Source organism: Lytechinus pictus, chromosome 13, assembly GCF_037042905.1.
Source record: "Lytechinus pictus isolate F3 Inbred chromosome 13, Lp3.0, whole genome shotgun sequence".
In the NCBI taxonomy this organism is placed as follows: domain Eukaryota; kingdom Metazoa; phylum Echinodermata; class Echinoidea; order Temnopleuroida; family Toxopneustidae; genus Lytechinus; species Lytechinus pictus.
In genome coordinates this window covers 13,430,322-13,448,589 of record NC_087257.1, presented here as the reverse complement: position 1 = coordinate 13,448,589, position 18,268 = coordinate 13,430,322, and the positions used below count along the sequence as shown (strand labels likewise).

Sequence of the window (18,268 nt, the reverse complement as noted above, 5' to 3'; positions counted from 1 at the left end):
TTTTAGAGATTTAAATGATTAAATCTATACCTTTTGTTATTTTGAAGACAAATATATTTTCACAGATGTTTGTTGCTAGATAATTATGATATCTTATCATATAGGGTAGATTTGTTGGAATTGGGAAACAATGATATTAAGACTGAATTAGGAAAGTTTCATTAATTCTCTCTTATTACTTTCAATTAAATTCTACCTTTGACAGCAAAATGGTTAAAGGGCATGATTGATTATTCCTTATGTCTTTAATGAATTTTTTGGGAAAGAATGATGATACATGTACAGAAATGCTTTCTTTACTAAGATATGTTTATCCTTTATTGTTTATTTACAGGAATCAGTTGTTGAATAACTGAACTCTACAATGTTATTAGACATAATCTAATAAATGGGAGCATATAGTTCACAGACGCCTTCCTTGTAGTTCATTGCAACAACGTGTCAGAACTTACGAATTCGTGACATCTTCAACAACTATTATAATAGTGTATATCAACCTGCTTCAACTTACATCATGGCTGACGTCAACAAGTTGAAGCTATCAAGACGAAACATCAAGGGTCAGTTGACGCAAACATTATCGACAATTGACAGCCTTACAACAGATGCCGTTGGTGATCTAGACATGTTAAAGAAATACATCACTAAAGCTGAGCAACAATTTGAGAAAGTGGAAGAGAAACATTCGGCGCTGATGGATATCATCGAAGATCAGAGAGAGTATGAGGTGGAGGAGAAATGGATGGGAGAATGTGAAAATGAGTACGTCCAGGTGTTAATACGGGGAAGGAGGGTCGTCGACCGTCAGTCTCAATCTCCCCTGGACAATCAACAGTTTCTCCCCTCTTCACCTACAATTCCACATCCAAGATCCAGTCCAGCTTCATATGCGCCATCTCCTATGCCCCACACCGCTACGTCGGCTGCTCCAAGAATGGCAAGAATGAGATTCCCAACTTTCAATGGGAACCTTCGAGACTACAAGCGTTTCAAAGAATTGTTCACCCACTGTGCAACAGAGTTAACAGAGATGGAATGCTTCCATCAACTGACCGAATCAATGATTAATGTCAAAGAACGCGACAAAATCAAAGGGTGCATTAGTGTTGAACGAGCCTGGCAGGTACTTGATGAGTGTTACGGCGATCAGGACAAAGTAGTAGACAGCCTACTAAAAGATCTAGAGAACCTGAGGACATACGAGATCAAAGGCAAAACAAACCTCCCCGCCATGGGTCATTTTGTCCAGACTCTTCAAAACTTCGAAACCCAAGCTGAGACCATTGGCCTATCTGGAGAGCTTAACAGTAAGATCATGTTGAGTCAGATTAAGCAGAAGCTCCCAGAGGAACACCGCATCGCATATTATAAAGGTGTTAGAGATGACAGGATTGATGATTCCCTCACCGGTCTGGTCAAGTGGTTATACAGCCAACTTTTGCTGCTCGAGAAGGCGAAGCCTAACAGTGGGGACAATTCGCCTGGCCCTCCACAAAGACAACATAAGGTGTATAAGTCTACAAGCGCTGCTTCATATACTTCTGATAACCAGAGCCAACCAAGCAAGGCCAGACACTCCGGGGTCGCCAAGTGTGCCATCCACCCCAATGCAGACTCGCACTACTTGAAGACCTGCAACAAGTTCAAGAGCCTGCCACAGAATGAGAAATATAAAGTAATGAGAAAGAATGGTATCTGTTACCGATGTGGGCATAACAACTGTGTTGCTGGCAAGCCTCCACATGACCAAAACTCTTGTCAGTTTGTTGCTCCATGCAGAGTCCAAACGTGTGGCAGTGACTCACACTTCGCAGCTGTCTGCCCTGTCATATACGGAGAGAGTGGTCAAGGTCCTGCAAACCAAACACGCAACACTATGGAATCTCCACGTTCAACCTCAATCAACGTGACAACAGCCCACACCAACGAGACAGGGAAGCTTCAAAGCACTTTACCTACTGTTGTTGGTTATCTACGATGTGGCGATGTCCGGCACCTGGTGCGCATCCTGTTGGATGGTGGCAGCCAAGCTACACTGTTAAGGGAAGGGATTCTTCCAAGGACAGAGAGAGGCCTTTTCCAGGACCATGATCTGAGTCTTGTTGGTGGCAGCAAGATAACAAGGAAATTGAGACTGTTCGACTGCTACATTGAAGATATTGCAGGGAATTGGTCATGTCCTTTAACCATGACAGAGATAAATCAACCCTGCGGTGATACTCCTATTGTACTACCAGAACAGCTTCGGCAGTATGAGCATCTGAGCGCCATTGATATCCATGCTGCCCCATCCGAAACCATCGACGGACTCCTTGGTGTGGACAACACACACTTGATGATCTGGGAAGAATACATCCTTGGCGAAAAGTTTGATGATCCTGTCGCTGTAAGATGCCCCTTTGGCTGGTTTGTTCAAGGAGGACGGTCTACAAGTTCAACTTCACTGCTGAACTACATCAATGTGTCAGCCATTGGACCATTGGAAGAGTTCATAGGTCTGGAGACTGTGGGTCTGGAGCCCAAGAAGTGTAAGTGCTCCTCAGATGTATTGGACAAAGAAGCAACTGAGGCAATGCAACGGAGCGTAACTCAGCTTTCTGATGGATCGTACGAAGTCAGACTGCCATGGAGGAAGTCACCCGATGACCTGCCGGACAACTACAACTATGCTGTCAAAAGGTTGAGAAGCCTTGAGAATCAGTTCAAAAACAGGCATGAAGATTGGGACATCTACTGTAGACAGATGAGAGACCAGTTAAAGAGGGGTGTTTCGCGCCATGTCTCAGAAGAGGAGCTACAGCGAGACAGAAGCACTGGAAAAAAGATGTGGTTCCTGCCACATTTCGCTGTCACCAAGGACTCGAAGACAACTCCTGTCAGAGTGGTATATGACGCGAAGGCCAGGTTCCAGGGCCACTCATTGAATGACTACCTCATGAAAGGTGAGAATATCAACTCTGATCTCTTTGAAGTTGCCCTGAGGTTCAGAGAGAACGAGGTGGGCATCATTGCAGACGTCAGCAAGATGTTTCAAGCCATAAAAATCAAATCTGATGATGCTCGATTCCACAGGTTTGTGTTTCGAGAGAATTCTAGCCACCCAATTCAAGTCTACGAACTGACAACTGTCACCTTTGGGGACAAGCCCTCACCAACTGCCACTATAGTCACCCTTAGACATGTGGTAGATGAACATGCACCGGAAGACGACAAACTCAAGGAAGTGGTTGCCAGGCAGTTCTACGTTGATGACCTCAATGAATCTGGCACTAATGTCCCAGAGGCTCTAGAGCTCAAATCTAAGCTTAGCAAGACTCTTCAGAAAGGCAACTTCACCATCAGAAAATGGCAATCGAATGCGACAGAAGCCTGCGACGAAACAGAAGACAGCACAGATGCCACTGCCCTGGGCACTAAATGGAACCTCTCAAAAGACACGTTGAGGGTAAAGGAGGTGAAGTCGACTCTACTTGTTCCTACCAAGTGCAATATCCTGGCCCAAACTGCTTCGTATTACGATGTGTTTGGCATGTTATCTGGGCTCCTCGTTAGACCGAAGATTCTCCTGCAAAAGCTATGGCAGCTAAACCTAGACTGGGTTACCCCTCTCAACGACAAGGGTGAGCTTTGTGCCATTCTACGAGACATCAATAGAGACTTTGAGGAGGTAGCTAGCATTGAGATTCCAAGGTGCTTGATCCCAGAGCCTTTCAAGGGGATAAGGCCTTTACCAGAAGTGTCCCTGCACGGAGCAAGCGATGCTTCAGAAGATGCCATGGGTATTGGTGTTTGGCTACGATGGTCTCACCCTGAGGACACTGAAGCACATCTATCATTTGTATGTGCAAAAGCCAAACTCACTCCACTGAAGCAGTCTAGCATTCCTCGAAAGGAACTTTAGGCGATCCTTCTGTTGTCGAGGCTCATGCTTACTGTGAAGAAAGCCTTGCGGCTCAACATCGCCTATTCCAAGATCTGGACAGACAGCATGACTGCCATTAGCTGGGTAAGAGGTCAATCCAAGTCCTTCCGGTCCTACGTCGCATATCGTGTTGGCGAGATCACAACAGAGTTCGACCCCATCAAGGACATTGCATATGTACCATCAGATCAGAATGTTATCGATCTGGTTTCCAGAGGAGGAACTGCCAATGAAATGAGACAAGTCATTGAGGGACCACTGTACTTGAAGCAATCACCTACGTTTTGGCCAAAGACACCAGAAAATGTTCCTGTGAGCCTTGGAGACGAAGAACAGAAAAAATTCCATGTCCGGAATGCCAAGACACTGGCTCTCAGAATCAACGTCGTCTCTAAGCCTTCTCCGATAGTTGACTCAACCAAGTTCTCCAGCTGGTGCAGGTTAAAGATGGTGACCGCTAGAGTTCTCTCCGTGAAAAAACTGCCCAAGAACCAATGGCTGAAGCAGCTCGCAAAACAGATCTCTATGTACCCTTCTCCAAAACTTGTCAAGGAGGCTGAATTATACTGGATAAGACAAGCACAGCGAGATGTTGACTTCCAGGATCCTAACATCATGAAACTGGACCCATTCTTCGATGAAGAAGACCAAGTCTTCCGTGTTGGCGGACGAATTGACAGGGCTCCATTGTCATATGATGTGCGACATCCTTATCTTCTCCCTAAGAAGAGCCACATCAGTCTGCTGATCGTGAGAGATAGACATGCACATGCCCTTCACGGGGGTCACTTGAGAACGGCAACAGAAGTTAGGAAGCATTACTGGATTGTCGGAGACGTGAACATATCCAAACGCGTGGTGTACGACTGTGTCGTATGCAGGAGACACAGAGGCAAGCCAATTCAACAGAAGATGGCCGACTTGCCAGAATTCCGAGTCACTCCTTGCTCACCCCCATTCAAGACTACATTGGTTGATTACCTTGGACCAGTGAATGTAAAGCTGAACCGGAATACCACGACAAAGGGCTACTGTGCTGTGTTCACGTGTGCAGTGACCAGAGCCGTGCACCTCACCTGTGTTCAAGACCTGTCTACACAAGCGTTCCTACAGGCACTAGAACGGTTCATAAGCATCAGAGGGGCGCCATCCTTGCTGGTCAGCGATAATGGCACTGCCTTCAGAGGAGCTGATAACACCATCAATGAACTGAACTTGAAACTGAATCAGACAGTACTGAAGGACCATTGCCAACGGTACAATGTTCAGTGGAAATTCGGACCTCCAGGAGGACCTCACCACCAGGGGGCCGTTGAACGATTGGTCCAAGAAGTTAAGAAAGGTATGAGACACCTGGTGATAGCTGATCGTTTGACTTTCGTCGAGTGGGAGACTGTTTTCTGCCAGATATCCAGCCTGATCAATGGTCGACCCCTAACTGCAAAATCATCGTCACCGGATCATCCTCCACTAACGCCAAACCACTTCCTGATAGGTAGAGGTGACTTACCATGCCCCGAAGTCCCGTGTGAAGAATACAAAGGAAACCACCGGAAACGTAGGGAGATCTGCAATTTCATGGTAGATGGGTTTTGGCGACGTTGGATGGAGTGCATCCACAAACTCTCACCACGCCAGAAGTGGCAGAAATCTGCTGAGAACTTAGGAGAGAGGGACATCGTACTCGTCATCGGTGAGAACCTGAAGCGCGGCTCCTGGAAGATGGCGGAAGTCACGTGTGTCTACCCAGGAAAAGATGACCTCGTCAGAGTAGTGGACGTGAGATTCGCGGACGGTACAAAACTGAAAAGACCTGTGACAAAGCTTGTTCTGCTAATGAAGGAATCTGAACGTTCATAGATTAACGTTTTAGGCTTTAGTAGTTGGGTGACACCGAACTCTGCCAAATTTTCACCTTGAGATATTTTCACCTTGGGATATTTTCACCAGACTCTTAGTATATCTAACTTCGAACTTGAGTGCATCAACATCAAACTTTGGACGTTTTTCATCGAAATCTAAGTGTTGAATTTCGAACCTTGAACTCTGGACTTCTATCAACTGTTTTGTTTATTTTTATATGAACAACCACCAGTGATATTTTCAGTATTGTTATGTTTACAATGTATGTGTATTCAGTGACATTCCGTCACCTTTGGGGGGATGGGATGTCATGACATGTTGAAGTATATGTGTATTTTTAAATTGTGCGCTTGCGCGTGTCCTTGTACGTAGACTAGTTAGAACAACACGAGTTCGTAAAATAACAGCAGTTTGCTTCATTCGATTGATCACAAGATTTCCTTAGTTTTCACGCTTATGCTATGCAAGGTATGTTGAGATTTGCTCAAAAACTTTTGTAGATTTAATGAGAATGTGTTGTTTATTAATATCTTTGTATTCCTCTTTTAAATACCTTGTTGAAGAGATTTAGGTTTAGATTATACTTTGAAAATCCATCACACTTTCCAACGAAGGACCTTGCGTATCTTGAATACACGCGGAAGTTCTCTGCGGTCGATATCTTCAAAATATTGTCTTGTGACACGCAATTCTTAAGATGTACTCATGATTATGACTCTACGAATTTAGAGTATTTTCTTAAATCCAAGTTTGTAGGATTTATTGTTGTTTAACATATTTACAAGCCAGTTAAGTTATGCACTATTTTTCCTACTCATTTGGTGTGGTATGGTCACAAACTTACGTGCGAGTTGGCTCGCAGATTGATATTTCCAGGAATTTTGGTGTGATCCGCCGCCCGGAGTTTACACGTGTTATAGCAGGGTTTCATGACGTTATTGTTTATCTTTCAGTAGTATTGATAGTTAATGTTGTCTTACAGTTAATTCTTGTTGATAGTTAATGTTGTCTTACAGTTAATTCTTGTTACTTAGAACTGATGTCTTTAAAATTACATTGCTTACACAAAATTCGTGAAATAATAATTCAATCACCACTAATATTGATAATTGTTTTTCAAGTGAATTTTATTGATTTAGAAGGGAAACAAAACAATAGGAATTTTCTGTTACAGTTTTAGAGATTTAAATGATTAAATCTATACCTTTTGTTATTTTGAAGACAAATATATTTTCACAGATGTTTGTTGCTAGATAATTATGATATCTTATCATATAGGGTAGATTTGTTGGAATTGGGAAACAATGATATTAAGACTGAATTAGGAAAGTTTCATTAATTCTCTCTTATTACTTTCAGTTAAATTCTACCTTTGACAGCAAAATGGTTAAAGGGCATGATTGATTATTCCTTATGTCTTTAATGAATTTTTTGGGAAAGAATGATGATACATGTACAGAAATGCTTTCTTTACTAAGATATGTTTATCCTTTATTGTTTATTTACAGGAATCTCACACAGTTGTTGAATAACTGAACACTACAATGTTATTAGACATAATCTAATAAATGGGAGCATATAGTTCACAGACGCCTTCCTTGTAGTTCATTGCAACAACATGTCAGAACTTACGAATTCGTGACAATACATGTACCGTATTTGCCGGCGTAAAGGCCTGAGTATTTTCGGAAGAGAAAATATCAAAAAGTCTGGGTGCGGCATATGCGCAACAACAGTATAAAAAAAATCAGCAGTCAAAACATCACATATTCGTACATATGGGACAACAATTATGACTACCAGTTAATGTACAATGGTACCAACTATTAACATATACAGTACATGTAATATTACTTGCATAATTTATATTCTTAATTTGCAGGCCGAGCTGTCATTACACAAATAGGCAGGGTTAAAGGAGAATTTCTCCTTTGCTATATTGGGGAGCTTATAACAGGAGAGGAAGGAGATGGGAGGGAGGCAATGGAACAGACTGGATTCCGCTATTTCTTCAAGTGGATAAACCCCATGACAAATAAAAGAATCGCACTTTGGTAAGTAATAAAGTTTCTGCTTATTATAATATTATACCCGCCAAACAAACGTTGAAGGGGCTCTATAGGAATCAGAGTGTGGTCGGGCAGGCGGTTACAGTGGCGGTGGAACAATTTTGAATGTGGGTGGGCCAGTCATGAGGTAATATTAATGGAAAATGGAAGGTTGCCAGATATTGCGAGGGAGCGTGTGGGAGGGGATTGTCCTCCCTCCCACTCCCGCTTACAACCCTCCCACAGTTGTATAAGTGGCACATACCCGTCTGACATTATACATGAGTGAGTGCCCCCCCCCCCCCTCCCACAGTATTTTTCTTCAAAAACCTGACTATAAAACTCGCAGTTTAGATCATTCCCGAACGGGTTTAATGGGGTGATTAAATGTTGTATAAATTCTGTGCAGTATTGGTGCAGAAATAGTAATTTATCTTGTTTGCGCAAGTAGGGTGTCTGATCGCGCACCCGATGTTGTGTGCTAAAATCCTTCCCATAGAGATTGCACACAGCCCTATGCAGTCTATGTGCATTACGCGATCATGCAAAATTGGTCAAAGTTTTTTTTTTTTTGAAGTTCAAACCTTTATTCTTTGTGATCCTGAAGGTGATACTCAATAAATGAGGTGTCATATGAAAGAGCAGATTAATTCCAATATTTCCAGAGGGGCGTCATCTCGAAATTCTAAAAATATCTTGGTCAAAACAGCTATTTAAACATTGTTTCCTGGCTTACTCCGAAATTTGCCACTTATGAGATATGACGCCCCTGGCGATATGTAGTCCCAGTCGTAAGGAAAATATCCCTACGCTTATTTTTTCGCTAGCCCCCAGGGATCACAAACAATTACAGTTTGAAAATACCCTTCCCCACATTTTTCGGATCAGCTAAGTAGGGTACTAGTATTCAACCCGGCATAATTCAAAGATTTTGACATATTCCCCAAAATATTTAGAAATAGGGAATTTATCTTAATTTCATACCTTTGTTATTTCCAGGGTAATCTGTTGTCGGTATTTTCGTTGTCAATCTGTCGACTGTATGCGCGGAGGATCGAATTATGCGGCGATGGCCTTTTGCACTGAATGGCATTAGTATTCAACCTAGTGAGGATTGATAGCAAATCTCAAAAGGGTTTAGATTGCTAAATTAGATCTAGATCTATGTAAGTCTCTGGATTTGATTAATTCCCTGTTTGGTCTCATCTCAAATGGTCTAGTCCATAGTCGGATGGGACAAGGGCAGATTGAGAGACAGGGCCATCTTTCATCGCTAGGTTGAATACTAGTGCCGACGGGTTGAATACTAGTACCAAAATCCGTAGCCGTATAATTCGATCACCCGCGCACACAGTCAACTGGTTGAAGAAAAAGAATAACCAGCATTTGCTCTTGAAAATAAGACGGGTCTGAAATTCAGGTAAATTCTATATTTCTATATATTTGAGGAAACTCTCCAAACGGGTTGAATACTAGTGCCCTTACGGTATACGTCTTTTTCGTCGATTCTTACAAAAAATGGATGAATATTGTAGGGAATTGAAGGGGCTGTAACTTTTGATAGAAACATCGAAGAGTCTTGAAATTTGAAATGTATTATTCTGAGTAAATAATTTTTTCAATTATCCAACCAAAATGGTGAAAAACGATCCAAAAGGGAAAATTGAAAAATCGTTCAGACACCCTAATACAAGATTGAATGCGAGCGAGCTAACGGAGCGAGCGAGATTTGAATTTGTTAGTACTTTCACATTTTAAGTCATTTCTTTGTATACTTTCGTTGGTACATAAAATATTTTGTCTTCACAATATGAAATGTTCCGACAAAACAAAAATTCACTGACCAATATAGTAGGGGGCCATGCCCCTCCAGTAAAAAAAGTGGGTGGGCATGGTGACTTCTGAGTGTGTATCAAGTGTGCACAGCAGTAGATGGCGCTATACCAGGCAAGACACATTGCCTGAGGAAGTGCTATTACATAATATATTTCATGCTGTTCAATGGTAAAATAAACAATTGACTTGAGTGATAAAGAATTCCGAGTGCACTTTCATCAAAATGGATGTATTGTGGTTGCTCTCCAGAGTCGCCTTTCTGTGGTAATGGTAGAGAAGCAGACTTTTTCCCAATCAGCTGGCTATTTCTTGTGGTCTAACTCTAGCTGAATACGTGTTGTCTGTATTACTCTAACAACTCCCTAAAATTACCTTCATTTGACTTCCACTATGTTTTTTAAATTTTGTTTTTGTATTGCATTTCAGTGTCGATGCTACAGATGAGCCTGATCCCAAGTCCAAGTGCCAACTTGGAAGACTTGTCAATCATAGCAAAGGAAAGGAACAAAACAGCAAAATGACAGCTAAAACGGTAGACGGAAAACCTGTTCTCTGCCTGTATGCTATGAAAGACATTCCAGCCAAGTCTGAAATCTTATATGACTATGGGCTTCCACAGGGACACAATTGGAATACACCATATTATTCTCAACTAATCGGAAGAATGCAAGAAGACTTACAGAAACATACAGTAAGTGCAAACTAATTGTTAGTTATTTAGTGCTGTAACACAAAATAATTTGTTGTTTACCATATGGTTGCAGTGATACATGCATAAATATGTAGCAATGGAAATACCCACATGAAGTATGGGCGACCAGAGTTGGACTTTCATATAAATATTACCAGGGTATTCACAATATCGATGACACCTACAGTACAGGTCATAAGAAAGGCTTCAGCTATTTAGTTGGGAATTTAGTTGTAACCAATTGGTCCATAGAGAAAGCATTGCATACAATTCGTTGCAACCAAAAAAATTCGGACTAAAATAGCCCAATTAGTTGAGACCTATAGCTAGCGCGCTTTTTTAAAAACCTGTACTGTAGTAATTAAAATGTTGACTTGCAATGTCCTAGCAATTATTAAATTGATAGTGGAAGTTGAAAAACTATAAAGATCATCCTTACCTGTTGTTAGTCATGATTATATGATTCTTATGATATTGTAGTCTTTAAAATAATGAACAGTGTTGTAGTTGAGGCCACATCTTCCTAGGCCGAGATCTTTATGGTCTGAGGCTGACTCTCTTCTGGCCGGGACAGATCTGTATTGGCCGAGACCTGGACCTCGAGACCACAACACTGCTAATGAAATATGTGCCTTAAAAATACTTGTATATATATGCTAATACTGAAAAAAATGTGTAACTTTTCAATACACATACATGATGACTTCTGTACGTTGTATTTTTATGCCTCCGCTACAAAGTAGCCAGAGGCATTATGCTTTCTTACTTCTTGTAATGGCCAAAATTAAACTGATTGAATCTTTGTGCAGCACAACACAAACGACCATTCGGTACAATGGTCTGAAAAATCAGACTATTACTTACTGGCTCTATAGCTCCTAAGTCGATTCGACAACTATTAGTCGTTATTTTCCCACTAAAAGACATTTTCAAGCCCCCCTTTTTTTAGGGAAGTTCTAAATTAGTATATTGTCTTTCAAATGCCGTTGGAATTTAACCTTTTCATTTTTTTGGCCTGCAAATGGGACATAGTACCTTTAATGGATTACTATCAAAGTTGAATATTAAAAATTGCTTCTGTTTTGGTTTTTAAAATCGCTCTATGGCGGAGGCATCATTTTCGACTGCGCGCAGTTGAAGTTCCATCTAGTTTTAAACTATAGATTTTCCTTCTGACAAAGAAACAAAATATTCAGGATTAATCATCCAGCTTTGAGTCTTTGACAAAAATTATTAAACTCGGTATAATCGCTGTCGGAACTGAAGGATTTTATGCATTATAGTTTTTGACGCAATTATATCAGAACAATACAAAAAAAGGCACAGATGCACTATACATGTACACTATTGAATGGACATCAGACGGTCACTTATAATATAGACTCATTAGCTATACAACAGCATGAATAATCATGACTTCTTTCTCTGATTTAGCTATCAAAATTCTGGACTACATGTATATATGTCGGAACTTGCTTTAAAAGTACTCATTTCAGGCGCTATATACAATGTAGTTTCAGATGACGAGTATATAGCTAGTCTAGCTGTCGAGTTCATATTGATACCAAATTCTGTACAAAAAACCCATGCAGTTGGATGGCGATCAAGTTGGTCATGTTCTGTGATGTACGACGTTACGACGTAATTAGTCAAGATTGACTCTGAAATTTACACAAATTCCAAATTTAAACTGGGTAGAACTCAAAATAATGTTTTTGTTGAAAAGTAGAAATTGAGAGTAGAAATAATCATATTTTTATTAATTGATTATAAAAACTCAATCTGCATTAGTTTTGTACATAAAATCAAGTTTTGAAACCATTTTTGGTCTGACATTCATATGCAAAATGTGACATGCTGTGCATGCATGAAGTTATTCATTCTGGAAAAATGGACCTTGTGCATGTACATGTACATGTTCTGGCTATAACAATGTAGAACTGAATTTATTATCACTTCCTCTAGGACACCCCAAAAGTACAAGTAGATGGCGAACAAGAGCAAGACAAATTGAAAGGTATGTATATATAGAATAGTAAAAACTGTCCCTGTGTCATATTCTCAGGTTTCTCCTTTTGGATAAAAATATTATTATAGACTAAATACTTCAGAGGCCGTGTCCTGACAGCAACTTATAGATATTATGATATCAAAGTAAATATCTTGGAGAAAATATTGTAAACACTGGTTTAACCCTAAAAGGGCCGGGGTATTTTGGTCACCTAGCTCACAGCCGGGGGGCACTCATGTATAAAGTCAGACGGGTATGTACCGCTTAAAAGACCCCCTTTTTCCCAATGAAGAGGGTTTTCATAGGCCTGTGGTAGCTCCAAAGTCCATGTATTTTGTGTTATTAGTCTGCTTCCTGGACCCCCTAAACTCCCATTTCAGGGATTTTTAAAGTTCCTGTGCATATAGTCGGCTCTTAAGACCCCCATTCAAGGGTGTCGTGGGGCACACCGACGTCAAAAAATAATTTAAGTGCCCCCCCCCCCAGGGTGGTTGGGGGGGGGGGGGAAATCCACTTTACCAATTTAATCAATCAACTTAACCAATCAAGAATTTGTATAGATTTCATGTATTACCAATTAATTATTCGCCATATGGAGTGGGCTTGCAACGAACAGTCACATATCACGTGTCACGCTCACGTTTTGCGCTGTTTCGTGCTGTTTTGTAAAATAGGTGACTCTAATTTACATTGTAGGGCCTACCCTTCGTTGTTTTCCACACCGGTAAAACACGAATGATCATGTACGTCTACCAAAACATGACGTGAGTGTTAATCAATATTTTAAAAATTGCAAGCGCTTGTTACTAAGATTATAGTCATGACGTCACCGTAATATGTATGATTTGTGTATGTACGTACGTAAAGTATACGTATCGCCTGCGCCTAGCTAGCTGACAACGCGTCGCAACGATATTGACGAGGACGAGGCCGGCACGGTTCGACGATGTGGCGATCGAGGCTAGCCATGCAGCGCTCAGTGAGCCGCAGATTAACGATGATACAAAAATGAGTCGAGTGAGACAGAGTGAGAGTAAGACATGGTGACGATGGCCTGGCCTAGTGTTTCCGAAAAGGCAGGCCTGCTTATAGCCTGCCGCAAGCCTGCATATAGCTGCTAAAAAGCAGGTTAATTCCTAATTAGCAAGCAATGACCTGCAAAAACGCTGAAATATGCAAATTAGGCAGGCTTAATTTAGCTTGTACATTTTAAAAGCAGGCTTATTTTAGCCTGCTTATATAAAGAGCCTGCAAAATAATTTTAACCTGCTCAATTAGCCTGCTTTGTTAGACTGCCTATATCTTTAGTCTGCACTAACCTGCAAAAACGCTGAATTATGTAAATTAGGCAGGCTAATCTTAACATGCTAATCTAAAAGGCAGGCTAACATAAATGAAGGTGATTGATCGCCATCACTTATCAGTACTGGTGTTCTATTGGTAAATCGATCTGGGTAGAAGATCTAATGATAAAGTGATACTTCATAATTAATATCCCAGGTCGAAAATCCCATAGAGACCAATAGAGACCATTAGAAAAATTATATTGGTCTCTAATGGTTTCTGTTGGACCCATAGAATTGAATCCAATATAGACCATTCAAACGATCAGAAACCAATAGAAACCAATAGCACCCATAGAAACCAATAGAAATAGAAACCAATAGAAACTAAGAAGACCAATAAAACCAATAGGACCAATAGGACCGATAGGACCAATAGAAACCAATAGGACCAATAGAAACCAATAATTAAGACCAATAAAACCAATAGAACTGATAGGACCAATAGGACCAATAGAAACCAATAGGACCAATAGAAACCAATAGGACCAATAGAAACTAATAAAACCAATAAAACCAATAGAACTGATAGGACCAATAGGACCAATAGAAACCAATAGGACCAATAGAAACCAATAATTAAGACCAATAAAACCAATAGAACTGATAGGACCAATAGGACCAATAGAAACCAATAGGACCAATAGAAACCAATAGGACCAATAGAAACTAATAGAAACCAATAGGACCAATAGAAACTAATAAGACCAATAAAACCAATAGGACCAATAGGACCAATAGAAACCAATAGGACCAATAGAAACCAATAATTAAGACCAATAGAAACCAATAGAACTGATAGGACCAATATGACCAATAGGACCAATAGAAACCAATAGGACCAATAGAAACCAATAATTAAGACCAATAGAAACCAATAGAACTGATAGGACCAATAGAAACCAATAATTAAGACCAATAGAAACCAATAGAAATAGAAACCAATAGGACCAATAGAAACCAATAGGACCAATAGAAACTAATAAGACCAATAAAACCAATAGAACTGATAGGACCAATAGGACCAATAGAAACCAATAGGACCAATAGAAACCAATAGGACCAATAGAAACCAATAATTAAGACCAATAGAAACCAATAGAACTGATAGGACCAATAGGACCAATGAGACCAATAGAACCCAAAGGGACCAATAGAAACCAATATGACCAATAGAATTAAGAAACATAGAAACCAATAGAAACCAATAGAAACCAACAGCTAAACCTATCTCATGCATATTCATGATTACTTTACACGTCTCCACAGAAAAATACATTTATCATAATTTGTTAAGCAACTTATGACAATTAATGCACATCAATTTTGTGATTTTTATTTTCCTTCGGCAATTAATGACCAATAGATTATTTGTCTGATCATGTTACTATTAAATTCACGTTTTAGCAATAGATATATTGATTATAATGATTACTAACCAAGAAACAATTCATGTATGTTTATTATATAGAATAGTACAAGCCTTTCATCGATTAAAGGATACTCTAAAACTCACTTCAAGTGATCTTTGTGATGAAGTTAATGCAATTGAGACTGGAATATACCTTTTCAGTGGACAGTTGATAAAATCGATTTTTGATTTATCATTATCATTATTGATTTACCAATAGGAGCCATTGGACTATTGGTTTCAATAGGGAATTCAGATCATTATCATTATTGATTTACCAATAGGAGCCATTGGACTATTGGTTTCAATAGGGAGTTCAGAATATAGGACCATTAGAAACCCAAAGAAAAGTCTGTAATGGACGAACAGGAACCCATAGAAAATATCTAATGGACCAACAGAAACCCATAGAAGACGTGGGTGGATGTTGGTCCAATAGAAGCTTTCTGTTGGTCCATCAGCATTTTTTTCTGTGGGTTGGTGTTGGTCCAATAGATATTTTCTATTGGTTTCTGTGGGTCCAATATTTCACTTTCCCTATTGAAACCATTAGACACCAATAGCTCTAATGGTTTCTGATGGTCCAATAGGCTATCGGATCCTATTGGAATTTCGACCTGGGATTTGCAAGTGTCCACCAATAGGTATATTCGAATCTCCATTGCATTAACTCCATCACAAAGATCATTTGAAGTGGATTCAAAATTGACTCTGGTAAAAGTGTAGGCTCATACACATATGTATAATAAACATGTACATGTTAAGTTTTTTGGTTAGTAATCGTATAATCAATATATCTATTGCTAAAACGTGAATGTATAATTATAACATGATCGGACAAATAATCTATTGGTCAATAATTGCCGAAGGAAAATACAAATCACAAAATTTATGTGCATTGTCATAATTTGCTTAACAATTAAATCATGATAAATGTATTTTTCTGTGACACGTGTCAGTAAAGTAATAATGAATATTCATGAGATACATAGATCTGTTGGTTCTATTAGTCAGGTGGCTTCAGTCAGACCGCAGGTCCCTATGCTAATGAGCAAAAAGGCCAGATTCATCCAAATCATCTCGTGGCTGAATCCTCCTCCTTGCAAAATCTCGTAATTCGTGAGATTTTCTTTCTCGAAGAATTTACCTGTTTTAACCTCAAGTTAAATGAAATATTATTGCACCATCAGATAGAGTAAATGTTACTCTTTCATATTGGTCATTTATTTTGTATACAATATTTTGTTAAATAAGTAAATGTCTGGCCTGAAAATGTGCCTCAAAACTGAATTTTCTTCCTCTGTTTTCTTTTGCAAATTGTGCAAAACTTTTTATTTTGAGCCTCAATGATATCTATATCACCATAAAGCTGAACTTCTGTACTTTTTCACAATGCCACTCTTGATATGCGGCACCTTTTAATCGGGTCAAGATCACACTTTTCCCACCAAGGTACAAGACGAGATTTCTAAAATTTTGTACTTGCATGAAATCCAGAGTTCTGATTGGCTGGATAAGGTTCACAGAACAACAGGCGCGGGGTATTTGAGGAGATTACCACATGGGAAGTGTGACCTTCCCATGAACCCAGGCACTGGAACCGTTGGAATTTGCCAATGGGTGGTCTCTTTGACCAATCAGTGTGCAGTATTCTTGTTTTCAAGCTGCTTTATGTACTTGGCAAATGAAAAATGTGATCTTGACCCGATTAAACCAATTCTTATTTTGAAACCTATATCATTTTAAAGCATACATATTCAGCTTTATCATGATCTAAAAATCATTTGGGCTCAAACAAAAATAAAGTGTAAAAATAGCAGCTTTTGTCAGGTGAAAATAATTATTTTGTAGCATATTTTAGATCAAAATTTTAACCTACATTACACAATCTTTGAATAAATTCAAACACATGACCTGAAAGAATGATTCTTCTTCTTTACAATGATACCAAATTTATGAAATTCGATGCACAATTAGAGCAGCAATGACCGAATGAAAAGAGGTGTTTTGGTCCGCATCAAGCTCATTAAATATGCAAAACATCTCAAGTCATGAATATCACTTGGATGAAAGAAGCCACTTTCTTGGGACCTGCCGTCTGACTGGCTTAATTAGCATCAAATGTATCAATTATCGAATAATTGCCAGATAAAGCATCATTCTTGGTACAGGGCTTCCTTAGGACCTACTAAACGATATTAGGCTAGGAGCCCCCGGCAAAAATTTCAATTTAAGGGTATGGGGCGGGGGCGACTTTATGGAGCCCCCATATAATTTTATAACATTGAGTCGTTGTTGTACAAATGCCATTTTTGGTACAGGGCTTCCTTAGGACGTATTGAACGATATTAGGGTTGGCTAGTCCCCGGCATAACTATTCATATAAGGGTGTGGGGCAGGGGGCGTCCCCTCGTAGCCCCCAAATAATTTAGAAGGTAATATAACGTTGAGTTTTTGTTGTACAGTCACACCTGTCTATAGCGCCCGCCCAAGGGAAACAGAAAAAGTGGTCTTTGTAGACAGGTGGTCTTTATAGACAGGTTCATTTAGTACATGTTTCAATGAGAAACCATTTTCAAGGGGAACAAAAAATGTGGTCTTTGTAGACAGGTGGTCACTAAAGCAGGTTTGACTGTACTTTTGTTATACAAACGCCACAGCTAGGCCTCCAATCACACACATAATGTATGAATATGTATGCGGGGGGCTCCTATATACCCTACCATCATTGGCCCTGGCGCTGTTGAAGTCCGTAAATTCTGGCGAGCGAAGCGAGCCAGATACGAGGCGCTTGCGCCGAGGGCCTCTTAACAAGTGATCTGAATTATATATTCATAAGACCCGATTTCCTACTGAATTATGCATGTATACGTGAATAATGTAACCACCGCAGCGATTGCCCAAAACAGACCCGGCCCCGGCCAGTCTCACTGCTCTCACGGAGGAAATCCGCACAGAGCGGTAGATATTACGTCATATTAGCTCTCTCTGATTGGATGATTTTCACCGAACTTCAGTTGGGTCGGAATATTCGCCAAACAAGGAAAAACATAAGAAATTCAGATCACTTGTTAAGAGGCCCTCGGCGCAAGCGCCTCGTATCTAGCTCGCTTCGCTCGCCAGAATTTACGGACTCCAACAGC

General features: G+C 40.0%; 3 protein-coding genes across 3 annotated transcripts; all 3 read left to right on the top strand.

The window, feature by feature from the left end:
* Window positions 1-514: 514 nt before the first annotated feature.
* LOC135156442 (uncharacterized) lies at window positions 515-3,901 on the top strand. The gene has a single exon (XM_064108940.1). It carries the CDS (start codon window positions 515-517, stop codon window positions 3,899-3,901), a length of 3,387 nt encoding a protein of 1,128 aa, XP_063965010.1.
* A 24-nt stretch (window positions 3,902-3,925) lies between these two features.
* Window positions 3,926-5,782, top strand: LOC129284160 (uncharacterized). The gene has a single exon (XM_054919621.2). It carries the CDS (start codon window positions 3,926-3,928, stop codon window positions 5,780-5,782), a length of 1,857 nt encoding a protein of 618 aa, XP_054775596.2.
* Window positions 5,783-5,878: 96 nt separating this feature from the next.
* LOC135156351 (uncharacterized) lies at window positions 5,879-14,022 on the top strand. Its single transcript, XM_064108563.1, has 3 exons — window positions 5,879-7,839; window positions 10,096-10,360; window positions 12,326-14,022. The coding sequence occupies exons 1-3, from the start codon at window positions 7,769-7,771 to the stop codon at window positions 12,389-12,391; spliced, it is 402 nt and encodes a 133-aa protein (XP_063964633.1). The 5' UTR covers window positions 5,879-7,768; the 3' UTR covers window positions 12,392-14,022.
* Window positions 14,023-18,268: the final 4,246 nt, after the last annotated feature.